This window comes from Microtus pennsylvanicus, chromosome 7 (genome assembly GCF_037038515.1).
Source record: "Microtus pennsylvanicus isolate mMicPen1 chromosome 7, mMicPen1.hap1, whole genome shotgun sequence".
In the NCBI taxonomy this organism is placed as follows: Eukaryota; Metazoa; Chordata; class Mammalia; order Rodentia; family Cricetidae; genus Microtus; species Microtus pennsylvanicus.
Window position 1 is genome coordinate 32,303,546 of NC_134585.1, and position 27,393 is coordinate 32,330,938.

Below are 27,393 nucleotides of genomic sequence, written 5' to 3' on the forward strand. Positions count from 1 at the left end.
ATTTGGTATTTTACAGATTGATCAGTCTGTTTTAGAAGCACTACCACCTGATCTCCGGGAACAAATACAACAAGTTTATGCTGCTCAACAAGGAGAGCCACGCAGTAATAAGAAGAAAGAACCAGTAAATGGTTGCAGTTCAGGAGTGTTGCCACATCCTGTTGGCACAGTTCTGTTACAAATACCAGAGTCTCAAGAAACTACTAGTAACACCGGAATCAACGTCATAGCCCTTCCAGCATTTTCTCAAGTAAATTAATGTTAGAGACCCTCTATCATAGTTTTCTCACCTATCTTTAGCTCAGTTTTTACTTTCTTCTCTTCTTTATCTGTGTGATTCCTGGGAAGCTTGCACTGTACGTACTACCAGGTATATACATCTTCAACAGTGGTGGCCACTTGACCCTTTTCTAAAGTAGGCAAGTTAGCACCGGAGAGAAGAGAAGTTGGTGGTGTGGCATGGGTATGCAGTTGCCTAAAGTATCTGGAAGAAACAAACACATTCTTTCTCTCCTTTATTGACTGGCCCATGAAGATCAATAGAATAGGGTAGAGATGCATAAAGGAGAGTAACACAGGCTGAGTTCTGATGAGTTAGCACATAAACTTTTCCTCATTTTCTACGCTCTTCTATTAAGAGTGATTGCTAAACAGTCTAGCTACCATCCAGAATTATCTTTCTTTCCAGGTGGACCCTGATGTCTTTGCTGCTCTTCCAGCTGAGCTTCAAAAAGAGCTGAAAGCAGCATATGATCAAATACAAAGGCAGGGAGAGGACACCGCTCATCAACAGACAGCAATTACACCTGGTAAGACAGCTGATGAGTCATAAGAAAGACTAGAGTGATCGTGTATCATCATGTAAGTTCTAACTTCATCCTAGAGACTCTCTGATGGACATATTTGGGATACAAGTCAAGCTAGTTGTACTTTGAGACTAATTATTTGAAACAGTGTAGTTTGAAAACATGAAATCTCAACTTCCGGATATGAATCCCTGAACATTTAAGCCTGAGTACTTGTTGAATTTTTCTCTTAATCTTAAGGACCAATCCACTGCACATACCCGAGGTCAGGGTACTAATTTGTACAACTGGAAGGAATCGTAGGGCCTAGCCTTAAGTTGCTACATTCCTGGAGAACCCCATGGTATTATCTAGATTCCTTATGAGGATATCATACTTTTTCTTTTAGTGCCGAAGAATCCTTTACTTCAGCTAAAGCCACCATCAGGGAAAGACAAGCGAAACAAGAAGAAGAACCCCAGTGGTTCTCCCAGAAAGATTCAGAGTCCTTTGAAAAATAAGCTGCTTAGCAGTCCTGTAAAATCTCTGCCAGGGGCCTGTGGGAGCCCCCAGAAGTTAATGGATGGTTTTCTAAAACATGAAGGAATAGCTGCCGAGAAACCCCTGGTAACTGGAAAAACTAAAGACTAACTTTTATTAGATTGTAATGTAGTTGACACTGTCTCACAGCATTTTCTTTCTTTCAACAGGAAGAATTCTTAGTTTCCACCTCTGGTGTGCAGAACTCATCTAATTTGCAGCCCAACCAGACCAACTGTGTTAGACCTGCAGCACCCAACTTAGCTGGAGCTGTTGAGTTCGGTGATGTGAAGACCTTGCTCAAAGAATGGATAACTACTATCTCAGGTTGGTGTGGCCCATTTAGTAGCTGGTAGTAGTTTCCTGATTCAAGAACATGAACCAAAGTTGTAAGACTTGCTTTGAAATTGTGTGTGTGGTGAAGAGGGGGTTATAGTTAACTGTAGATTTCTAATTTTCTCTAAAAATACATTGAGGTCCTTATTTGAGGTTTTCCTCTTTCCTAGATCCAATGGAAGAAGATATCCTGCAAGTTGTGAAATACTGTACTGACCTTATAGAGGAAAAAGATTTGGAAAAATTAGATCTAGTTATAAAATACATGAAAAGGTAATTTGTTAAATAATTTAACTAAAAAGCTGTTTGAGGGTCTACAACAAGTTGAGCTTCCTGAATTAATCTTGTAATTAACTATAGAAGGAAAAATGCTATATGTTGATAGCTTAGTAACTTAAAAATGTAATCACTCCCAAGGTTATATTCAATGCACAAGTTGAACATGAGTGCCGTACCTAGCTCTCCTACCTCAGTCTTTGTTAGTGCTGAGATTATAGGAGTGAGCCACATTGGCTAGTCCAAAATTTAAAATACATTAAAAAGAAAGCCAAGCATAAAGCTAGGTTTGGAGGAAAAGATAGTTTAATGATAGTTGTCTTCTCCCCTCTAGGCTGATGCAGCAGTCGGTGGAGTCAGTTTGGAACATGGCGTTCGACTTTATTCTTGACAATGTTCAGGTGGTTTTACAACAGACTTACGGAAGCACACTGAAGGTTACTTAAATGTTCCAGAGAGCCTGGTGCTCTCTGCTAGCTCTGTACCAGCAGTGATGACGTGAGGTATTTGCAAAGTGCATGATAGTGATGCTCTGAGTTTTTTATAATTTTAAATTTCTTTTTAAGCAAGTGTTTTGTACATTTCTTTTCAGAAAGTGCCAAATTTGTCAGTATTGCATGTAAATAATTGTGTTAATTCTTTTACTTGTAGCATAGATTCTATTTACAAAACGTTTGTTTATAAAGTTTTATGGATTTTTACAGTGAAGTGTTTACAGTTGTTTAATAAAGAACTGTATGTATATTTTGTACAGGCTTTTTTTTTGTGAATCTTTAAAAAAAATTTCAACTCTGGGAACCAGCAACAATTTGTTATACTTAAAAGGCTGAAAAATCTCCAGGCCAGCTGGCTGCAGGCTCTGTGCAAAATAAATCTTGTGGACACAAGTCCAGATATTAACAACTTTATGTCCCTAGGAAGTGTTGAGAATATTCAATACCTAAAATAAATTTTTCACATACATAACCTTTCTCTCTTCTCTCCCTCTTGTTATATTTGTATTTTATGACACTTTATAAATTCCATTGTAGTGAATACTTAACAGAAGGAAAGGATTTTGGTGGCTCATTTAGTACCCTCTTCCCCATGCCCAAGCCCCAGGAATAACCACATGTAGGTATAGTCATGAGGTCTAACAATGCTGAAGCACTGACCTCCAGTAACTTACTGCCACTTCTTTTTAACAGAAGACAGTGGAATGTGTACTAAATAAAACAGACCAAAACTAACCTACAAAAGTGCCCCTCCTAGGGCATTTTAGTGGGTGCTGAGAGTGAAAGCTACACTAACATGGAAGCCTAGCAGAGCTTACTGTCTCTATTGGCAATTGGGAATTGTGATGATTACAGTGACCTCTGATGACCAGTACAGGCAGAAAAAAGCAGTTAGCTATCCTTTACTTCATGGCTGCAGACTGCCTAAATCTTTTTAGAAAAATCCCTACTGGCATATGGCAGAAGACCGCTGGAGAGAGGGGTGTCACTGTAGAGAGAATACCCATAAAGATATTTCTTACATCAAAAAGGTTCCAAGAATCACAAAATCTGTAGAAACTTGGTTAATCAAATACTGCAGGACTGATTTAATCAGTATAAAATTGAAAGAGATTTAGATTTGTAATAAAAATCCAAATTTGAGGAAGGGCAAACTTTAAAACAGCAGCCAAGTCTTGAGGGAGGTGAGTGCAGGCACGCTGGACTGTGGGGTGGGGAACTGACCACTGTCAAACCAGTGTAAGTTGCTTGGTTTCTCATGGAAAACATCTTTATACACCTAAGTCCATCAGCGTCCAAGTGTCTGTTCTGTTGGTAATATCACAGCATAATATTACATTTACTCCAAATTCTGTCCCATATGGGAAAATTAGATGATTTCAAATACTTTCTTCAGCTCCACAATAAGCTGCCAGTCACTCTTCTGCATTTCGTCTCTGAACCAGTCTTTGAGTGCATCGATGGACTGCCGGCTGATCTGCAATAGCCGAGGCACAAACATGGTGAGCCAAAGGTAAGTAAAGTATGCCAATGAAAGCCAGTAGTCCTAGATGTGGTTAAGCAAAGAGAGATGCAGTGTTTTCCAGTCTGCTTCAGGGGCCAAACCCACATCTGTGAGCTGAGAGGCTCTGGGGTCCATGGATTGTCAGTTGTACTACCCTCTTATCAGAAGTACCACTTGATGTTCCCAAAACCATAAAATTTCAGTGTGAAGATAAGGCTAAAATACTTACCTTGCTCACAAGAATGTCCGTAGCTTCGAAATGTCTCCCAAACATTTTGGGAGATTCCCCAGGGATGGGTTCTATTTTGACACAGACCTCTTGTCCTTTTTTTGCAACATCTACTTGCTTGTGGTTTATTTCAATACTTGTTACTATCCCAATGTCAATGAACTACAAAAACAGAAAGATCAATGTCAGGTCAGATTGAAGATCTCCATAGGCCTCATGACAGTTAAACTCTACAGTCTCCACAGTAGAACTTAGCAAGACCTCATGAGATGACAAAAACATCTGGTGTCATTTTGTGGTCCTCCTATAAACTCATGGGCTGTAAAAGAAGGGAACAGCATACACCAACTCAGAAAGGTGGTTGGGCAGCTGGAAAATCTTTGAAAAAAAAAGGTGTGGAAGGGTGGCTGCTTTGTGGACAAGGGATAGGGTGAGGGAGCATCTTAAGTGAAAAAGCGTTTGATTTACAGAGCCACATATCATTATCCCAAAATGAAGACTTCAAAGGCTGTGTATCAAGTAACACCACGACCAGTACCCATTGACCAGACTGGGCGCTAAGCATTAGCATAGTGAGTACTATGACATCCTTTCAAGGCCAGTGAGAACTCTGCAAAACCAAGGAGTGGAAGGAGAACACAAGTTTGTATCTATTTACATAATTCAAAGACTGTAATGGATACTATAACAATATTCACTGGGGCAAAAGTCACCAAGAAGTAATGTTTACAGGACCTGCATAGTGCAAGTGCCCCCTTGGAGGCTTCCTTTTCAGTAAGTCTATCTAATGAGGGAACAGACAAATCCAAGTGAGTACAATCTACAACACATTTGAGCTGGACTCTTCACAAAGCAGGCGTACTCTGAACTGTGAATGGAGGAATGGAGCAAGCACACAAAAGGATGAATGACAATTGCAAATAAGGCATTACAATAGACAAGCTACCTGGGGAAGACACTGAGAACCAGGTCTCAGAATCAACAGTTTCCTAAGATTGGACACTTTAATGGAAAATTTTGTTCCATTATTTTTTTTTCTATGTTAACATTGATATAGGCCTGGAACTTACATTTTTGCTTGGAACGCACATAGGTGTTCCTTGTTTCACTTGGCCAGCTTCCACAGTGACTCCTATTACTATTGGGTCTCGAGAATTGAAAATGTACTGAGGGAGGATTTTCATCTTGCAGGGAAATACTGCTATGTGCCTGAAAGTAAAAAGAAAGCAAAATATCTCAAGCTCAAAATTATTAAACAGAAAGCAAATATAATGAACGTGAAGTTTGTTATATGAATGCACTTTCTGCAAAGGCTGTTGAGAAAAGCCTATGTTCTCATTCTCTCAAAGCTACATCAAGGATGGAGCCTGGCCCCAGAGGATGAATGTTTTTGCCAGTCATATTCTGGAGTTTAGAACACGGCAGACCTTGCTGACACGTTTGTTAAAACAATGTCTACTTTAGAAAGTCATCCATCTGTATGATTTTCTCCATCATGTTCCCCAAGTTTTCCAAAAAGTTGCCATGAGGTAACTGTCCTTGTCAATCACATGCTGGAAGCACATTCAGCCAGTTTCAGTCCTGGGCTACTGTCCCTGGGTTACTCTGGTAATCTCTTTCCTAGACAATGGAAGTGCCCCCCCACACACACACAAGGCAACTGCCACTGACTCCCTAACCACCCAGATCCATGTAGCTAAAGTAGCCCTCAATGTGATCATGACTACACAATTTAGCAATAGTTAAATTTTTAAAAAAAAGTTCAGTCTTTCCCATGACCTACGAGATTACCCCTGTAACTTGCAAACCCTGTTCCTTCTCTAACTTGCTAATTGCCACATTCTCTGAAGTATACTTTGCCAGTATGGCTTGGTTGTCTTAAGTGTTCTGCCTGCACAGACTACACTCTTGACTACTTGTTCTGCTTCTGACTGTTACTCCCAATAAGAGAACATGAGGAGATGCCGTCCCCAATCACAGCCCATTCTGTGAATCTGCTTTACAGCACTCATCTCTACTTGTACACTTCCAGATCGATTGCCTCTGTCAATTACAGATACCCTCAAAGGCCCAGGACTAGGAAGCCGAACTCTGGCCCCTGTATTCAAGAAGCATGGATACAATGAACCTGGAAGGTCTGTGGAGTCATGGCTTTGTCTCCCTTAGAATCTTTTGGATTATTTTCCATTTCACACAAAAAGATACCTAAGCCCACCAAATTGAAAATTAATAAACTGAAAGGCCCCAGAGAAGATCTGAAAACACAGAGGAATATTTGCCCCGGACTATAACACACCACTTTGGGATGCAGCATATGAGACATTAATAAATGCCATTCTTTTCTTGTCTGCATTTCTTGTCAGTATTTGGAACTTCTCCACCAGCTGCATTTAACAAAGATTCGAAGTAAACAAAAACACTAACTTACTTGAATTCTTCCTGTTTCTGTTTCTTATAGTCTTGTCTGTATTTTGTAAAGGCATCAAATAAATGATAAATAATTTCTGCACTAAAGATTCTAACTCCCAAACTATCCGCCATCTCTTGTGCATCCCGTTCAATTCTTACATCAAAGGCCAAAATCACTGCATACCTGAAACATGGAAACATTAAAGATCACTGAATGAGAATTAGTGAGTCACACCAAACACTCTGAAGATGGTCAGAAGCAAAGAATACTTACTGCGGATCATGTTCCAACATGACCGAAGCCTTCATAACGTCTTTTTTATGGACTGGGCCAATGTTAATTCCTGCATACTGTAAAAGGAGAGTTTTCAGGTTTATCTGCATGTAGCAGGTAATGGAACAACACGCCATAAATATCATATGCTTAGAAAGCTGGGTAGTTACTTACTGGCACCTCTGATGTTTTCAGAAATTCAAGAAGAGCTTCCAAAGAGCCCAGTGTAGACGCCTGGACATAAACTCCTTTTTCTTCTAATTTGATAGCATTTAGTGTCTGCTTTAACTCATGGATCAATTCATCCTTGAAAAGAAATCAAACATGACAAATTATATCTCAATCTTCAGCAGCCTAGAATTGAACTGTTTCCCACTGGTTAAAGACTCATCTGAAAACATGGAATTAAGGCACGACAGTCTGTTATAGGAAAAAAAAAAAGCAAATGACTGGGTAGAGTATCATCCTTTTTGTGGACCACACAGATGAGAGGCAGCCCCAAAGTTCAATTGTTTCAACTGTGAAATCTCCTAACTCATTACTTCACTAAAGACAAATCCACTCCACATTCAGGCCTGGTGTATTATCTTATGCTGTGACCTGCCTAAATATTAAAGGAGGCCTTCATGACTGTGTCTCTAGCAGCTATATGCTATATTCTTTTTGGCAAGCAATTAAGCTATGACTACAGCCTGCTTTTCATTGGCTATGGGCCAAGTGATCTTTCCAAAGACAAAAAGGCTTTAAAATGACTACTGGTTGGTATGAAATGAAGATTCCCTTTAAGATCCATGTACTACAGTACCTAAATTAAAAACAGCCAGCAGCACATCCCTAGCACATAGAAGACTGAAGCAAAAAAAAAAAATCTCAAATTCAAGACCAGCTTAAACAACATTGAGTTTGAGGCCGGCCTGAGCTACATACCAAGACTTATTAACGAAAAAAAAAAAAATGAAACAAACAACAAAAGACAACATCTGGCTTTAAAAAAGAAAAAATGTATTTGTATGCTTATATGTGGATACATACACGTAAGTGCTGTTTCACTTTACTGCCAGAGGCAGTGGATCGTCTAGAGCTTCCAGGTAGGTTCTCAAATGCAATCAATACGCTCCTAACTACTCAACCACCTCCTCAGGACATTTTATTTTTAAAGGACTTTGGTGTCGTCGTCCTCCCACACACACCCATTTTTGAAATAGGGTTATGAAGTCCAGGGTCACCTTGAAATACTGGTGCAAACAATGACAGCCATGAGCTTCTGACCTAACTTCCTCGACCTGCCAGGTTCATTCATGCACCACTCTGCTAGTTTTCATGCAGTGCTGAGCTCAAACCCAGGCCTTCCCGTGTGCAAGCATGCTAACAACTGAGCACCACCAGTCGTTGCCTTTTTTTTTTTTAATTAGGATAAAATGCACGTTTAGAATCGGGCATATAAATGCATGCAATTTCATATGATTATAAACAATTTGAAAAAAAGTTTGTGAAAAAGAACAGTAGCTATGCTTTACAAGGTACCCATTTTAGTGAGCATCCCTAACATATCACACAAAAAAACTCAAGAAGTAAGGAAAGAGCATATGAAGAAAAGGCTGTAATTAGAGATGGGGAAGGTCAATACAGAAAGAAAGAACAGGAGGATAACTGATAAATCTTAAGGAATATTTTATATTAACCTAAAATTATGTAAGTATATATATATATATGTTCATATGTGTCTTTTTTTAAAAAATTAGATTTATTTAATGAAAGTGAATGCTTTGCCTGCATGCATGTACATCACATGCATGCCTACTGCTCATCAAGGTCAAAAGATATGTCAGATATCCTGAAACTAGAGTTATAGATGGTTGTGAGCAATTACTTGGGTGCTAGAAATCAAAACTAATTCCTCTGCAAGAAAGAGTAAAGTACTTTTAATCAATAAACTATCACTCATACAAGCCTGTAGGCCACTTTTAGTGGTAGAATCCGGTCATGCTCATGATAACAATGTAACACAGAAGTTAAACTTAGGATACCTCAACAGTATGGTTGCCTAAACAGGACCTAAACAATAAAGCCATATAAATATGTATATATGTGCACACAGATGAAATTATGCCCCATGGGCTGACAATGCTCCCCACAAGAGCAACAGACTATCACGAACTCTAGTCCCAGGCATGAGCTGGTCAAGACAGTACAGGGACTTCTCAAACAATACAGGCTGTCATTTCTGCCCTTGGTTGTCTCCCAGAGGTTGAAGGTAAACCCTTATTGCAGAAGGTGCCACATACTTAAAACACAGGACATGGAAAAAGTCGAACTGGATCTGGTTAGAAAGCCTCCCTGAGTTCTAGCTTCCATTGTACCAGAAGGTACAATGCAAAGACGTGGGGGGATTTGAAGCAAATGGAAGTCCTGTCCAGCATTGATGCCTATGAGCCACAACAATGACCAACATAACAAGATGTCCCTAAAGGTTTACAATAGTGACATTCATTATTTGGTGTTAAGCAAAAGCTGTCAGGTGGACTTAAGGCTCACTCACCAGTAGGGAACTCATGCCTTATACTAGAAACAAAGCCAACTCCCCAGTGCTAGTGAGGACATGGACCTTATACTAACTAGATCAACATGATTCCCAACAGCATTCTAGAGGTTATCCATATATTCAAAGTTAAGTATAGCTCTCACCCCACATTAAAGAAGCTTCTCTTTATAGCAGACATAAACCATTAAAAAGACACAGTCATAATTCAAAGATCACTGGACCATGGAAAGCCCAGCTCAACAGATATATAACTTTTGTACCCAAGCTCTGGGAACATCATGGAAGAGGGGATGGAAAGGCTCAAGGATCAGAAGGATCAAGCAGTGTGCTGTGAGACTGTGTCTCCTATACATAATAGGGAAGGTACAGCCATGATACCTCAACAGAATGGCTGCCTAAAAACTCAAACAATCACAAATCCAATACCAATAGACTCGATAACAAGAAAGGGGGCAATATTAGGGGTCTGACCCCTAGACAGTGAACTACAGACTAATGACTGTTGAAAAATGGGGAATTACTCTTCCAGAGATAAATCCCAAATTGGTCATGCAATACAAAGTGATCACACCTGAAATTACATACACACACACACACACACACGCAACATTAAGTGAATTCAAGTGTGTGTGCATGTGTGCGAAACAAAACAGGCCATCAATTTCAGAGAGAATAAAGAGAACTATATAGGAGGGGTAAGGAGGGATGAATACGGGAGGAGCTGGAGAAAAGGAAGGAAAAAGTTATGTAATTATATTTTAATTAAAATATAGCGAATAAAAAAGAGATGTAAAGCTGAAGCAGGAAGATCATGAATTCAAAGTTAGTCTAGGACACTGGGAGGGAAACTGGGTAAATAGCATTGGAAGAAAAAAAAATCACAATTAATGAACTCACTTTCAGAACTGGGATTTCATCGTCTTTATAAGCCACGAGGAGAGGTAAACCAGCAAGTGTTTTCTCAAGGTCTTTCCCAAGAATCTTCACTCCTTGAGCTGCTTCCACTTCTTTATGCTTTTCATACTGGTTCTACAGACAAAAATAGTTTTTATTGAATAATCTGAATGGTGGCAGCACTACTCTATTTTGTGACCTTGGAAAGAGGAAAGTGTTCTCAGGCTTGTACAAGAAACACCTACAACATAATCAAATGATAAACTCAATTTAAGACAAGTCAGAACAGAAGATAATGCTACATATAGAAAGTAAAAACAGACAACCAATCTGAACTGTAAAATCTGTGAAAATCAGGACAATGAAAGTAGAGGGATAAACAGCTAATAAACACAAAGCAGTGGCTAATATTGACAGGTAAATGTAATCCAACTAATGACAGTTTTGAAAGTGATGGTGTCACAAAGCAGGCAGAGGTATGAAAGAGTGAAGAGCTGCAATGCAATGCAAGTGTGACTTGTAACTCCTGCTCAGGCAGCAGTGAGCTGGGTCCCACACACCCTGGGAAAATGAGCACAAGTTCAACAGAAGGTGCAAAAAGGAAGTCCATGGTACAGCACGGAAGCATATTCATTCCATGCCCAGAACAATGGACAGCAAAACCAAGTCACACAGTGGAATATTAATCTGAAATTGTTTTTCAGTTCAGAAGGGCCAGGTGTAACAGCAAGCATCAAGAATGTCTCCACTTTTACACTATGCATAGATACATTTTTAGCAAGACATGCCCAGAAACTGATACTACAAAGAAAATCAAGGCTGTGGTTTACTATCAGAAAAACACTGCTATGGTTAACTATTAGTGAAAAGGCCAAGACTACAATCAGGAAAAAGCATGCACAGCTTCTGGATTCCAACACTGCTCTTTGATTTGGTGATCCCCTAAAATTTGGTTATCCAGTACTATTCATGCAGCAATCCAGGCTGTCCATCCTTATGTGAATCTAATAAATGGATCCTGTCACTTATGCATACTTCTGCAATAAAACAAGGACAGGGACAAATGTGTACTGTGTATTAAGCCAAGCAGCCTTCAAAGCGAATGGTGTCAAACAAACATTGTGAAGTCCCCTGCCAATGCTTACCATTTTGGCTTACCTTCACACGTAGTTCCTTCATAGGAGGAGGTAAAAGGAGGCCTCGAATCTGAGTGACAATGGGCCCTTCTACTCCAGGGACAATGATTGTATCCCCTTCCTTCAACCGTCCATTGATCAATATAACATCTATTGTGGTCCCCATCCCTGGGAGAGCTTTGACCTAACAGACATGTTTTGAAAGGAAACAAATCATATATGATAAGCAGCACATATCCATTACTCAAGGAACTATTAAAAGGGAGTAGGGCAGGAAAGGAAACCTGATAATTGAGTACCTCCATGACTTGTGCTCTCAGCTCTTCACAGTGTGCAAGCCTCTTGCTCAGCATGGTTTGAGTTAATTCCACAAGAAGGTAGATGAGACTTCCCATACCATCACCAGTATGTGCAGAGGTAGGTACCAAGGACACAAAAGTACGGGGATCTTTATTCTCATAAAACAAAGCAGCATTTAAACCCTAGAATCAAAAATCAGTCCAAAAACACTGGTTGAGTAGAGGCATGTAGAAGAGGATGGCTAAAGAGAAGGGAGATGAACACATGACTGATATTCTGAAACTCCACAAAGACCTAGACAACTGAGGCACTGTAGGTCAGTGGTAAAGTGCTTATCTAAGGATGTACAAGACCCTGTCTTCCATGCCCAGCACTAAAAACAAAACAAAAAAACCTATGAACAAACACAATCTAGAAATAATCATATAGATGTTCAGAGGAAAAGAAAAAAGTAGCTTCTAAGTCAATGCAGTTTACCAATTTCTGATGTTAAAAAGGAAGCAAGCACAGAATTACACACACACTACTCAGTTATACAGAAGGCTGAGGAGAGGAAAGTCAGGAACTCTCGAGTTTTGTATCATCCCGGAAACAGCAAAATCCTACCTCAGAAGAAACAGCAATAACAACAAAATACCAATATGAAAACAACAACAACAACAAAAATACCCAACTCATAGGAGAACAGATCTGAATTAATGAAAATGGCAACTTCACTAAATAGACAACAAAAGAAACAAACATTCTGATAGGTTCTTCAGAAAGAAATTCTCCTACCTGCTGTGCAAACTCTACAATAATAGCCTTTGCACGCTCCTCAAATTCATCCTTTGTATTCTTTTTCTGCTTTTTTAAAGTAGCAGCCACATCCGAATCAGGGCTCTTCTTCCAGTCATATAACCTGTCAATCTGGAAACATTTATCAGAAATACTTCAAAATCTACAAAATTAAAGGGTGTAAGCTCCAGAAAATTCCTAATATTTCTCCCTCCCCCCCCCTCTCTCTCTCATACACACACACACACACACACACACACACACACACACACACACACACACACAGTGTAAAGTACTCAGACATTTTATTGCACAAAAGGCCTTTTCAGAGGCTGCAATTGAACCTCTTGAATAAGAAATTGCTGAGGTGACATGCTGTCCATTTTAGCCTCCATTAAGTTCATGAAAAACTGTTCTTTGCAAAATGGAAGGTCCTAGAATTATCCTGTGAACATTAACATGTACTGTTTTCAAAGTTCAGAATGAGCTGGTAAATCAGCAGACAGGAACAAGAACTAATAATTCTAACAAGTGACACTGTCAGGAAGGTTACTTAACAATTGCTTCACTGCTCTAATTAGGAGGAAATCTGGTTAGTTACAAGAGAACTGACTTTTCCCTCAGCTGTCAGCTGTGGGATGTTTCAGGTGACTGAAATATACTGAACCAAAAATATAATTTACAAGACACTAATTTTTTATAAACTGTATCTCTCCCATGAGGAGTAAGTGAGAATAAGAGGGAATTAATCACCAAAACAATGACAATGTGTGACATTTGAGCTCAGCCTATGCTCACAATGTAAAGAGGCAGATTCATCTGTTACTAAGAAAACCCAGTTAATGAGGAAAAGACCTAAGATGACCAGCAGAATCAAATAACTGCTTGAGGTCTTTAAAATAATTTCTAAAAGTAAACTCAATATAAAGTTCTAACCTTGAAAAAAAGCCCCCAAAAGAAAGACCTAATATTTGTAGAGTTGAAGAGAAAGCCACAGGATGAACTTAAAACCCAAACTTACTAGAAAAAGAGAAAAGATTAGTGATCTTGAAAGTGGGGCACTAAAAGCTAGCAAAATTGAAGCACACAAGAAAATATGATGGGGGGGGGGGGGAGAAAAAATACTCCAACACTTTACTTGGCTTTCATGTGAAAAGATTAAGAAAATTAGTTGGAATGCCAGGACTATCCTAGAATTCTACCAAATAGCTAAAGAAACAGAACGAGACTATTTAGCAGAAAATAGCTGAATAATCACCAAATATGACAGATTAATTGAAGCTATAAAATTAACATAATAAAATCAATAAAACCCAAGCATGATGAAAACTAAACTATTATGTAATCACACTGATAAATGTGCAAAAAGAGTCTTAAAAGTAAGCAACATAAAACATGCATACGGAGGAACAAAGAAGATGAAAGCAGAAAGTAACAAAAAAGGAAAAACAAAATAAAGTAGGACTTTTCACAAAGTGAAATATTTTCAAGAATGGAGGATTTGAAATAGCACTTTCTTTCATAAAAAGGTAACATGACTTGTTATCAGTTGGGTTACACTCTTAAAGCTCAATAGACTTTTAAAGGATGAGCCAAAAATGATGCTGGCAATAAACAGATTGGTTTAAACAACAGGTTAAACAGTAGGAAGATACGAAAAGTCCCTAATGGTAAATGTGGGGGAAAAAACACCAAGACTGAGTCTGTCGTTTTATATTTCAATATTTATTCTTATTGTGTATCTGTCTGTGTGGGGGTATGCACATGAATGCAAGGGTCTGGGGTATGTAGAGGCTTCCTGGGACCCCCTGAGTGGGAATTACAGGATGCTATGAGTCACCCGACACAGGTGCTTCAAACTGAACCCAGGTTCCTTGCAAGAGAACCAACCACACTGAGCCATTCCTCCAGCCCCTAATTTGCTATTTTGCCTTAAAGATAGAACTGAGCATTTAAAGAGAAAAATAATAAAAGTGGATTTATAATAAATTAAGAAAAAAAGGAGCAACAGGAAAATGGAGAGGAGAAAGTGAACAGTGGCGCACTGTTATGGCTTTTAAAACCTCAAAAGAGATGTATAACACAAGTCAAGTTAAAAATACAGACTGTAAACCTAAGGCAACCTGGGGCAATAGACACATAAAGCATTCATATCCCAGTGTTGAAAATAAGAATGTAACTCTTAAGAAATAGCCAAATGCTGCATAGGGGAGGGAAATGGGGAAGATTGAAAACAAGCTCATGTGAGATACTAAACAACTAAAGCCACTGCCAAGAGGGGCAGTGGATGCAAACGATAGAGATGCAGTACCTCAAGGTGGAAGATTAATTAGTGCTTTGTACAAATAAGAAAAAGCATGCTGGGGGCTGGAGAGATGGCTCAGTGGTTAAGAGCACTGACTGCTCTTCCAGAGGTCCTGAGTTCAATTCCCAGCAACCACGTGGTGGCTCACAGCATCTATAATGAGACCTGGCACCCCCTTCTGGCTTGTGGGCACACATGGAAGGAATGTTGTACACATAATAAATAAATAGTAAAAAAAAAAAAACCAACAAGGAAGAAGGCAGTAAAGATGCCATGCACACAACCCTAAGAAAGGGAAATAGTCATACTATCACAGAAGACTTGAAGGTAAAAAACTTGGTAACGACATAAAAGCAGTGTATAAAGAAGACTCAATCTTAATTGTATGTGTACATACAATTAATTACATGCCTTCAAAATACATTTAATAAAATTCACAGAACTTTAAGGAGACAAAATGTAAAAAGTGCAGCCAGCAATCAATGGCCCTCTGCAATAGTTTACCAAACAGTCACAAGCATCAGTAACCAACCGTAACACTCAGCTGAATATCAGCAGCACAGATATTCAAATGAAATGTTAGACATCAAGGCTGGTCACAGAAGACCACATAATAACTCCTAAAGTGTGAGTCCTTTGGTCACAAAGCAAATTCAACAGTATCTGGGGAAATTCCCATACACTTACACATTAACATTCTTCTGAAGAATGAATAGATCAAAGATAAACACAAGATAAATAAAGTATTTTTTTCCCAACTGAAAAGAGAAACAATGTCTAAGCAATGCTTAAAGTGGAAGCTAGGCATAGTGGTACTTGTAAGAAAAGGCAGGAGGATCAAAGTCAGTTCAAGATCCGGAGGGGTACTTTGTCTTACAAAAAATAAAATAAAAAACCAAAAACACAAAAAACGGGTGGGTGTTGTTAGCTCGGGAGTCAAGAGCATCTGCTGCTCTTGCAGAGATCTGAGTTCAGCTCCTGGCTCAAACTGCAGTAACTCCAGCTCCATGGTATCTAATGTCTTCGGATTCTTCCAACACGTGCACTCATGTACTTGTGTAACATAAATCTTTAAAGGTGGAGGGGGTGTTAAAAAATAACAATGCAACAAAAACATAGTTCTTTTAAAGACACAAATGGACAAGCTGACAGCGGGTGTGACTGTACACACAGAGGCTGGGGCACGAAAATCACAAGTTCAAGTCCATCTGTACTTCACAGTGACATCACATTGCAAAACAATAAAAAACAGACCCAAAATAATGCTGCTCAGGTTACACAAAACGCAGACACAATCCTATTAAAAATGCAAAATGAGGGCTGGAGAGATGGCTCAGAGGTTAAGAGCACTGGCTGCTCTTCCAGAGGTCCTGAGTTCAATTCCCAACAACCGCATGGTGGCTCACAACCACCTGTAATGAGATCTGGTGCCCTCTTCTAGTTTGCAGACACACATGCAGGCAGAACACTGTATACACAATAAATCAATCTTGAAAAAAATGCAAAATGATACTCTTCAGAAAAATTTGTCTCTTAATAGAACTGAATATCCATACATGCATATGATGATACAATTCTATTCCTAAGTATTTTCTCAAAACAAACAAAAATAAAGGACTATACACAAATGCCCACAGCTGCCTTACTAATAAGTAACTAGAGTATAGAAGCCATACATCATAGAATAGAAACTGATCAAGTATGGTATTACCTGGTAATGAAATATTATTCTAAGTTAAAAAGAAAGTTACAACCCACCTATCAACATGAAAAAAAAAGCTGTATTAACAGGAACAACAAAATGACAACTGAAAGAACACACACCCCAGAGTCCTATCAAAACTAGTACAGAGATTAAATAAAAAATTTTTAAAGATCAGGGATTTTCCTGGGGCTAGAGGCGCAAGACTGGCTTCACAGAAGTGAGGGAGCCCTCTGAGAATGAAAGATTGTCTACATTTTGGACAGTGATGGCTGCAAACAGATGTACGGATTTGACAAAGTTCATTAAGTAGTACAACTATTCTCAAGCAGTTTCTTACACTAGATTTGTATCTTGTTTTAAAAATATGCACATTAACTGTATGAAATTAGTATCCTATTTTCATACATGTGTATAATATAAACAAATTGACTCCCTATTTCGTTTTTGTCTCTCCTCTCTCTTGATTCCATTCTTCTTCCTAAATAATTCCTCTTCTGTTTTTGCTTTTTAAAAATTAAATCTAGAATCTATGAGAGGAAAAAAAAAAGGAGCATTTCTATGAGTCTAGCTTACTAACATGATCTGTTTTTTTTTTTTTTTGAAAATGACATCTTTTCATTCTTATCATTGACTGATTGACTGTCCTGGAGACTCAACTTTGTGTATATTATGCACGCATTGCACCACTGAGCTACATTCCCAGTTCATTCTTCCTTATTACTGAGTATTTCATTTTGCACATACGGCATGTTTTTCTTATCCACTCATCCACTGGTGGGTATGTAGGGTGAATCCCTAATTTAACTAAAAATAGTTCTGTGATAGTAACACGACTGGGCAGGTACATAATATGAAATATATTTTAAAATCACACACACAAAAAAAAGGTGCATTCGTCCTAATCAGAACACAGGGTAGAGAGATAGCTCAGCAGCTGAAAGCTCACATTTGCACTATGTTGTAAGAGTTTAGTTCAGTTCCCAGGACCCCTGACAGGAAGTTCACAAGCACCTATAACTTGAGCTCCATGCAGAGTCACTCTCTTCTGGACCCCTTGGAAACCAGCATTCACATATGTTCAAATGCACACACGGATACACACTTCAATCAAAAATAAATCTTATAAAAATATTTTCAGATGAGGGCTTACCTTATTAAGTGCAACAATGAAGGGACATTTTTTAGATTTGAGGAGGTTGATAGATTCAATTGTCTGGGGCTCTAAACCATGCATAATGTCAACAACTAAAATGGCGATGTCACAAAGAGAGCTTCCTCTATTTCTCAGGTTACTGTCAGAGAAGAAAAGAACCATGTGAATGGAAAACTCAGTATTTCTCTTAAATTTAAATGTTTACTTTCTTTATAATGCCTAAATAAACAGAAGAAAACAAGCGTAGTCTCTGGGTCTCAAGGATTTACTGGTGGAGATCATCTCACAAATACCAAATTCATGAACTAGTCTCATAAAATAGCATAGTATTTACATGCAAACCATACAATCCTCTTAAATACACAGTGATACCTCTGGGTTACATACACAGGATAGCTATCTCTGATGCAAAACTCCAAAATCCCAAACCGTCTAGAAACAGATATAATGCTCACTGTTAAGTTTCAGATTTGGGGGCATTTTGAATTTCAAACTTTTAGAATGTCTGGAAAGTGCATGGAAATGTGAACCATGTCCATTGTTAGGCACATCAGGTAAGTGGACTCAACTGGACACCAGCAGTTTGGGTGCTCTGTGAGCTGTTAGACACTACACTGTTGAGAGAAACAAGAAGGGGAGAGTCTGGACACAGCTGGCATGAACACACTCTACCTCAGCTGTTCATCCTGGAGAAGTGGAGCACGTAAAAGAGGCAGATGAGCTGTGTATGCTTTAAGGTGTTCGCCCCTTAACTTACCACCCATTTGGCAGATAAAAAAACCGAGTCTGATAGGGTAAGTTAATGCTAAAAGTTCCTCTGAATTGTGTATGTGTGTGTGTGTGCTCGCATGCGCATGTGTCTATGTATAAGAATGAAATGAAAACGGTATTCCCTTTGAAATGGGACTGCAGAAATTTATGAGGAACCACTCTGCCTTTCACAGTAAGGATTTTCTTTCCAATTATAAAAGACTTTCTTCTATAAAAGCCAAGAAAACATGTGAAACACTACAAAAGCAATGATGATCAACAGATTATGACACTGAAGATATGAAAGAACTATTCAAAGTTAAATACTAAATCCCAATGATTAGGCTTACTTGAGTTAGTAATTTCCTTGATGACAAGAGGCTTGGTCTTACCTGAAAGACTCATGTCCGGGGGTATCAATAATCAGCATTCCTGGAATCCGGACATTCTCTCTGTCAAACTAGAAATGGTAGAGAAAAATGAAGACTTTCAAGGGGACTCAAACAATGAAAACTTCATTACAAAACAATTTACCACAAGCTTGAAAACATCATTACTTCCTTTTTCAAATGAATGATCTTAAAGCAGAGTCATATAGCACAAGGTTAATATTCTCTTCCATATCAAAGGAAGTTTCACAGGGGCTAGACATGTACGATCCAAGTGTGATTTCCTAGCAGCCACATCAAGTAACAGAACTAACTTAACACCAGCTCCAGAGGAACCAATAACTTCTCTTAGTCTCCCATGGGACACCCACACAAACACAGATGCATATGCATACAAATAAGTTTTACAGCTGGGCTGTGGTGGCGCACGCCTTTAATCCCAGCACTTGGGAGGCAGAGGCAGGCGGATCTCTGGGAGTTCAAGGCCTGCCTGGTCTAGGAGAGCTAGTTCCAGGACAGGCACCAAAGCTACAGAGAAACCCTGTCTCGAAAAACCAAAAAAAAAAAAAAAAAAAAAAAAAAAAAAAAAAAAAAAGTTTTACAGAACTACTGAGTTTGATCACCAGATCTCAGCAGAGTAATCTCCTGAAAGTTGTCTCCACCAAAGCATGTGCTCATATGCACACTGACAACAATAAGGAAGAGCATAAAAATATATCTGGTCCAATTTTAAACAAATCTAAGGTACCAAAGTGATTTTAAAAGAATATTTTAAGAATACTCATCAGATGAGCCAAACTTTTTAAAGAATAAATGCATATCTGACTTAAATATAAGCATTTTATTACCTGGACAAAGTTCTTGAATACAAATTCACTTACTCATTCTAAAGTGATGGGTGGTGACTCCAACCCAGGGTTCTAGACATCATTCTAGCAATGATGCATGTACCTGGCCACTGGGGCTCCTTTCCAGAGTCTTACTATGGAGTTCAGGCTGGCCTCCAATGTGCAATGCCCCGTCTCAACTTATCAAGTGATGACATTAAAAACATGCACCATCACACCCAGCACACATCACATGCCCTATAATTCTGACATAACAATAAACAAGGGTCTCACAAATAAGATTTTTATGGTGTTGTGCATTTTCCTACTCTTCATTTTTCAAAATGTCATCTTCTCTCTATATCAATATCACTATCATTGAAATCTACATTTTTGCCTTAAATGAACATTTTACTGGGAATCATATTTTTTTTCCATTTCAGTGTCTTCAATACAAAGAGTAAATCACAAATATACTAGCTGTGCTGAGAGCTACAGTACAGGCCTAATACTGAGTTTGATCTTTATGTACCAAAATCAGAAGATTTCAAGTTTTGCCAGCTTGAAAGTAAACTGAGAAACCCTCCAATGAGTAACACACACAAATACTACTGAAGGGTACTGGAAAGATGGCTCAGTAGTCATCAACACTGGCTGTTCTCTTACAGCACCCAGGTTTAGGCCCCAGCACCAAGACTGGGTGGTTAACAACCATCTGTAACTACAGTTCCAAGTGATCCAACTGCCTCTTCTGGCATTTATGGGTACATGCACAAACATGGTACACAGGCCAACAAGGAATACACACATATTAGGAAAACACATATAGAATTTATTGTGTCTTTTTCTTTAATTCAAAGGAACTACTATTTAAAATGCACTGAATCAGGACAGTGGAGCTATAAAACTTCTTAGTAAAGAACCTGCTGTCAAGTATGAGGACCTAAGCCTGGTGTGCTGGCATGTGAATGTGATCCCAGAGCTTGGGAGATGGAAACAGGCAGCTCATATACAAATACAGTTATGTGAGGCTTGGTGCTTTGTGTCTGTAATCCCAGTAACTGAAAGGCAGGGTCAGGCTGGCCAAGTTCAAGTCCAACCTGGACTACAGGGAAAAGCCATAAAATAAACACTGAAAACAATACATTGCAAAATTAACATACAATATTAATTTAAGAAACTGGAAAACTGGCCAGAGAAACCAATACCAAGATACAAAATGGTCACATGCCTCATGATCAAATGTATAATCATGCAAGAAGAAAGGTAAACTTTTAGTCACATTTAAGTGTGTTTTAAAAAAAAAGTGAACTAAGGAGTTTCTACACAGCTCAGATAACTACAAGGTTCCTAACACGGCCACTCCATTAAGCTTTACATTTACTTTATTATATTTAACATTAAAACCTTGGATACATGTAGACAAAACATTCAGTGAGTTAATTTATTTATTTTGTTTTTTTTTAAGTTTTGCTGTGCAGCTCATTAATCCTGCCCTCAGACATCAAAATGATGGAATTATAAACTTCTGCCACTGTGCCCTCAGTTTTCTGTTTTGTTTGTTTTTGGGTCTTTTGTTTTGTTTGTTTTGAGCCTTGGGTAACTAAAACCAGGGCCTTGTACAAGGTAGCGAACACTCCCTTACTAAGCAGCCTTGGTTTCCAATACGTAGCCACAATTCTTCTAATAATCGACCTCAGCAGCTCCCTCTTAGGCCTCAAACCTGAGATCAACTTTTAAATATAAAGATCCTGGGTAATGGTAGTAAAAATATGCAATAAAGTAACATCAGAACAATAAAATCCTTGAAAAAAGGGGGAAATGGCATAGAATCTAGAGCAAAACAACAAAGACTTTAATCTCTTGTGGTAGACAGAAAGGTCTGAACATACCTCTATCCCTTGGGAATGTACCCAAAGCTTCCAATGCCATCAGAAAGGAACTGAGGCTTAAAGGGTACGTTTCTCACCTAGTATTTCCACCAGCATACTTGAGAAACACACTGATTTATGTCTGCCTTTGTTCTATTATTATAAAAACTTCATAAAATTGCTACCATGTTGGTTCCTGCGAGTCTGTTCCTGAGCCAGGCTCATTAATAACTTGCTTTAAAATAAACTATCTCATGTCTTTTGTTTACTGTCAACAAAACAATTAACAAAATGTAACTTACATTTTTAATCATCTTAGTTTGTTCATTAATAGCTTCAAGAGGAACATTTGTGGCACCAATCTGCTGTGTAATACCGCCTGCTTCCCCATCTTGGACATGCGTGTGACGGAGCTATGAGAAGGCAACAAATTGAGATTGGTATTTTGGCATGAAAGAAGATAAAAACACAATCAGTAAGAAACTGGCAACTCACTTCTTGTACAGAGTGCATACATAACAGTGACCCCAGACTAAAGCTCCAAGAAAGGGGAGACATTTGTGCCCCTTCTTCAACTATCAGGCTGTCACCTTTATTCATTAAAAAATTACTGTGTACTCTGGAATCCTGACCGTGACGCTGCCCTGCGAAAAAGAACAAAAAGCTTCCCACACTACACCTAACAAAGGAAGAGGCTAAGAACAAAGAATTCTTCAAGGCTGGGAAAGGTGGGAATTACAACATCACACAAAACCCCTGGGACACTTTGCAAATCTTTCAAAAAACAGGCTCCACTTTTCTCCCCAAGATCCCATTTGGCCAACCTGTAAAAAACCTATAACCCATTTTCCTTCACAAATTTCTATTTCCTAAGTTCTTTGAAATACTCGGAAACAGAAGCAGCAGATTCATGGGCCTGCTATGCCGTATAATATTAAAGCTTTTCAAAGGTACTACTCATTTTTCAAGTAGTATTATGCACATATTTTCTTACCTTATCTAAAATTTTTGTTTTTCCTGTGTCTACATGTCCAAGCACACAGATGATAGGGGCTCTTAACTTTTCTGTATTTACATTTTTACTATGTTCAAGTCGCCGTTTCTAGAAGTGGAGTTAAAAAAAACATTGCAAATTAAGACAAATTAAGTACTGCTTCAAGTCCTATCTATGCTCCATCTTGACTCAGGTTAAAGGGGGTGGGTGGGCTCCTGCTTTAGACCAGTGTCAAAAACATACCATGGTCCAACAAAAGCTGGAGAGATACTAGTCATGATAAACCTTGGGGTTTTTTTTGTTGTTTTTTTTTTTGTTTTTTTTTGAGACAGGGTTTCTCTGTGTAGCCCTGACTGTCCTGGACTTCACACTATAGACCAAGCTGGCCTCCTCACAGATCTGCCTCCTAAGTGCGGGGATCAAAGGCATGTGTCACCACCACCTGGCGGTAATACCTTCTTAAAGCACTGACTCAAAACCTTTAGCTATGTACTCTAAAGACCACAAAAGACTGAAGAGGAAGAGAAGAAAGGCAACAGGAAAACAAATACCTCAATTCTCCGTTTTGCTTTGTCGTAAGCCCGCTCTTCTTTAGTACGGTCGTCATCGGAGTCATATTCAGAGTCTGAGCTAACATCTTTGCTTGGCTTTTTATCTAATGTTTTCCCTGACTCTTTCTCATCTGACATCTTTTCATCTTCCTCATCACCTTCACTGCCTTCGCTTTCTCCTTCCTCTTCCTCATCTTCACTCTCCTCTTCCTCTTCATCGTCCTCTTCATCTTCCTCCTCCTCCTCTTCTTCAGGTTTTTCTTGTACTTCTATGTGAATCGTATTTCCTTCTTTGAAGAAAATAATTATTTTAAAATAAATGAAAGCCTGAGTTCGAGGCCAGCCTGGTCTACAAGAGCTGGTGCCAGGACAGGCTCCAAAGCTACACAGAAACCCTGTCTCGAACAACTAAATGAATGAATGAATGAATGAAAGTTAACATCACAGATTTATATCAAAAGATTAGACTATAAAGGGACCAATTGTTAAAATGCACTAATTACAGCAGTTGCTTTAGCTTTATACGTCACAAATGCCAAACACCTGTTACAGTGAAGACTACCGCCTAGCAGTAAGAGTTGTGGCCACATTACTATGCCAGGACTCGTGGCAGGACAACATGGACAGCTGAGTATAATGCTGAGTACTGCTTTCCCCTTGGGGTGCTTCGATGATTCTGGAAGCAGTAGTTAAATTTGAAGCTGCCTCAGGGCTAACAGCCAGATATTAGGAACCCAAACCTAACAAGACTAGAGAAGAGAGGGAAAAGAAGGGATGAGTGGGCAATCACTGGGTTATAATACTGTTACTGTGGGATAAAATCCTGTATCATATACCCTAGAAGAAACAGTAGATGAGAAATGAACAGACTGTCTACTGTATCATCATCTAAAATTAAATGAGTTCATGAATTTGTTATTCAAAATGCTAGTGTATAGACTGAGAACCCTTAATTTAAAAAAAATCCCCAAATCTGATATTCTCAAAAAAATAATGTCAATTTTTTCCCTCTTTAGACATAAGGCCTTAAATGTCTCTAGTTCAAAACAAACTAGAGATACTAAAACTCTGTGTCAAATAAGAAAAAAGGTATCAAATTAAATATGAAGAAGTTAAAATAAAAATGAAGCAAAAGATGTTAAAATATTCTTCCGTCCAATGAAACAATTTACCATATAAAAAAAAAGAGGAAGAACAACAATGGAGGATGGAGGTTAAGAAACAGAATCTGAGCTCCAAAGCTAGAGAAAAACCCTGTCTTGACCAAAATATAAGTAAAAACAACAACAAAAACAGAATTTGAAAAGAAAAAAAGCGATGGTATACAAATTGCGAGTTGGAGAAAATGCTCCAGTACTGTAAAACTGTCTGGAAAGAAGGTGGCACTAGACACTGTTAGTTGAAATGTACTAGTTAGAAATCTCTAACAGCATCATGTTAAAAATTAAGCTGATCAGGGAGGCTCATTCCAATAATACTTCAGATAATACTCATTCCAACAATACCCATTCCAATAATACTATGGAATAATATATTCAATAATAATTCAGAAGCCAAGGCATGAAGACCACACATTTGAAGCCAGACTAGGAACTTAGATAGAGAAAGAAAGAAAGAAAGAAAGAAAGGAAGGAAGGAAGGAAGGAAGGAAGGAAGGAAGGAAGGAAGGAAGGAAGGAAGGAAGGAAGGGGAAGGAGGGAGAGAGGGAGGGAGGGAAGGAGGGAGAGAGGGAGGGAGGGAAGGAGGGAGAGAGGGAGGGAGGGAGGGAGGGAGGGAGGGAGGGAGGAAGGAAGGAAGGAAGGAAGGAAGGAAGGAAGGAAGGAAGGAAGGAAGGAATTCTATCACTTCAGTAGACACACAAAGACCTAGGACAGCATGAACAGGAAAATAAAACCCTATCTCAGAAACTATGTAAAACAGAACTAGAAAAAACAAGAGGGCTGGGGAAAGGAATAATAATAACAAAATCCAACAAACAAAAGATAGTTATAAAATAGAGGGAAAAAAAGGAAACATGAAAACAGACTTAGGAATGAAAATGAAAAGCATAAAAGAGAAAGTGTGTTCCTAATTACATCAGGTGTCAATGCTCTTGTGAGTACTGCAGGTAAACTGTACTGACAAACTGCGCTTGCTTTAGTCTGAGTGCACTGTCTCCTCTACCATGGTGCTATTAAGAAGTAGTGGTGCATTCCTTTAATCCCAGCACTCCAGAGGCAGAGGTAGGCAGATCTCTGCGAGTTCGAAGCAAGTTCCAGGACAGCCAAAGCTGTTACAAAGGAAACCCTGTCTCAACAACAAACAAAACAAAAACAGACATAGGGCTTACGGGAAGCAAAGTCATTAGTGCTTTGTACTCCTGAGGCCATTACTGCTTCAAGAACCAAGTGAGAATAGTGCTCCTTCCCTCTGAAAGGGGCAGCAATAAAGTGTCTCCCTGAAACAGAGAGAAGCCCTTGCCTGCTATCCACCAGTGCCAGTACTTTGACATTAGATTCCAAATCGAGGAAACACATCACTATTTTTGATAAGACACACAATTGGTGTTTGATTATCAGTAATAATGTACTGATACAAAGTCATTTAAATGATTAAGGAGAATACCACAGAGAGAAAACAATAATGAAGTCAAGGGTAGTTTAGCTGAATATGAGATACTTAATATGCTAATAGCCACTACTCGGAAACAGAACTATAATAGAATGCCCAATTTATCAGAAAAATCTAAGACTGTATTCACCTGACAATACAGAATCAAAATATATAAAGCAAAAATTAACAGAACTCTGAAAATAGACAATCTATAATCACAGTGAAAGATCTTTTCAATACACAGATTAGTAGGAGAATGTGCACATATATGTGTGCTCATGTGTAAACACACAAACTCTCAGAATAATAAAGTCTTGAACAAAATAACCAGCACACTTGATCTCAATACAAAAACCCAAGACAACTTCTAAAAACTAGCTTCAATTCACATTTGAAAACAAAATATCTGTTCCAGACTTCTATAAAGAGAACCAAAGAACTGAGAAATAATTTCAGTGGTAGACTCCTACTGATAAATGCAAAGCCCTGGGTTCAAAGCCTAGCACACACAAACAGATGTACACATACACAGAATCATGGGTATTCTCTGGTCCCCAAATTCTGTAGGTTAATAAGCACACTAAATAAATTAGATGAAATATATAAAACTGAAAAATTAACATCAAAACTTACAAATTTGGTGAAACCCTTGGTTAACTAAAAATTTTAGTTTAAAAAAAAAAAAGGAGGGGGAATCTCAAAAATCAAACAGCCAAATATTCTCAAGAATACAGGAAAAGAAAACTATAAGAAATTAGATTCAAAGAAAGGGATTTTAGTCATAAAAGGCAAATGTAACGACCAAAAGACAAACATTTACATCTCATTCAGTGAGCAAAAGTATACCAATCTTTGCTTTATGCTGCTAGGTTTTGTGTAGGTGAGCTTTAGACAAGCTACTCACACCACACTGTCTGGACAAGTGCATTCTAGGCAGCTATCACCTTAAAGATGACCTTCTGAAAATACATTACTTTGGATTTAGGAATACAAGTGATACGAGATCAATGGCGTTATCAATATGTACTCACGATTACCTTGTTCTCTCTCCTCATCACTGGCCATAGCTTCCCAGTCATCTAACCCAGCATCCTCAGTTTCTTCTTCTTCCTCTGTAAGTACAAGTTGCTATTTATGACAAAAAGTACTTGAGAGTAAGAGGCTGCTTTCATAAGTGTTAAATTATGCCTGGGCATAGAAAAAGACACACTTCAATTATGAAAAAATACTTATGCAACTGTTTTCTTTGGAATTATCTTTCAATACATCTAGCATGCTGTAATTTACTATGACTCTATGTTTCACAATTTCTTAATATGGTTTCAATATGCTATTATTAAATTTAAAGTAGATTTTCTATTTAAATAAACTAAATTAGAAACCTAAACAAAATGTTTAGATTTTAAACATGTATGAACTAACTCAGTTCGTTAAAACTTTCAACTCACACATTATACACAGGATTTTTATTTTGCTCTTATCAGACTTATCTTTCAGAAAAATGTTGTGAATAAAAATCAAAATTGCCAATGCTTGCAAGCTGCATGTACACACACACACACACACAAATGAGTATGCTAAGCTGCACATATTTGGATTAGTAAGCAGGAGCTAATCTCTAAGGTTTCAGAATATACGTTTTATGGTTCTAACTAAAGAGGTTCCCAATTTGCTTTCACACCATAAGGTAAAACTTCGGCTTAGAGATTTTTGACCCATAAATAAAACAAAGACATTCCAAAACCCTTCAGTGTCTCTAA

General features: G+C 38.4%; 2 protein-coding genes across 8 annotated transcripts in view; one reads left to right on the plus strand and one right to left on the minus strand.

The window, feature by feature from the left end:
- The window catches only part of Rev1 (REV1 DNA directed polymerase), a 71,811-nt gene extending 69,127 nt beyond the window's left edge, over nt 1-2,684 (plus strand). For all 7 annotated transcript variants that reach the window (XM_075980388.1, XM_075980387.1, XM_075980385.1 and 4 more), the window contains 6 exons: nt 17-250; nt 689-809; nt 1,195-1,412; nt 1,496-1,652; nt 1,832-1,934; nt 2,272-2,684. In XM_075980388.1, the coding sequence (XP_075836503.1) occupies nt 17-250; nt 689-809; nt 1,195-1,412; nt 1,496-1,652; nt 1,832-1,934; nt 2,272-2,383 (945 nt within the window). In that variant the 3' untranslated portion in view covers nt 2,384-2,684. The remainder of the gene's footprint in view (nt 1-16; nt 251-688; nt 810-1,194; nt 1,413-1,495; nt 1,653-1,831; nt 1,935-2,271) is intronic.
- Eif5b (eukaryotic translation initiation factor 5B) overlaps nt 686-27,393 on the minus strand; it is a 58,004-nt gene continuing 31,296 nt past the window's right edge. Inside the window, exons 9-24 of the mRNA XM_075980392.1 lie at nt 26,671-26,745; nt 23,042-23,331; nt 22,491-22,598; nt 21,799-21,909; nt 18,802-18,869; nt 17,657-17,798; nt 12,497-12,628; nt 11,719-11,901; nt 11,442-11,603; nt 10,287-10,418; nt 7,022-7,153; nt 6,848-6,924; nt 6,593-6,757; nt 5,235-5,373; nt 4,165-4,326; nt 686-3,908 (exon numbers count right to left, since the gene is read on the minus strand). Of these exons, the coding sequence (XP_075836507.1) occupies nt 3,801-3,908; nt 4,165-4,326; nt 5,235-5,373; nt 6,593-6,757; nt 6,848-6,924; nt 7,022-7,153; nt 10,287-10,418; nt 11,442-11,603; nt 11,719-11,901; nt 12,497-12,628; nt 17,657-17,798; nt 18,802-18,869; nt 21,799-21,909; nt 22,491-22,598; nt 23,042-23,331; nt 26,671-26,745 (2,186 nt within the window). The 3' untranslated portion in view covers nt 686-3,800. The remainder of the gene's footprint in view (nt 3,909-4,164; nt 4,327-5,234; nt 5,374-6,592; nt 6,758-6,847; nt 6,925-7,021; nt 7,154-10,286; nt 10,419-11,441; nt 11,604-11,718; nt 11,902-12,496; nt 12,629-17,656; nt 17,799-18,801; nt 18,870-21,798; nt 21,910-22,490; nt 22,599-23,041; nt 23,332-26,670; nt 26,746-27,393) is intronic.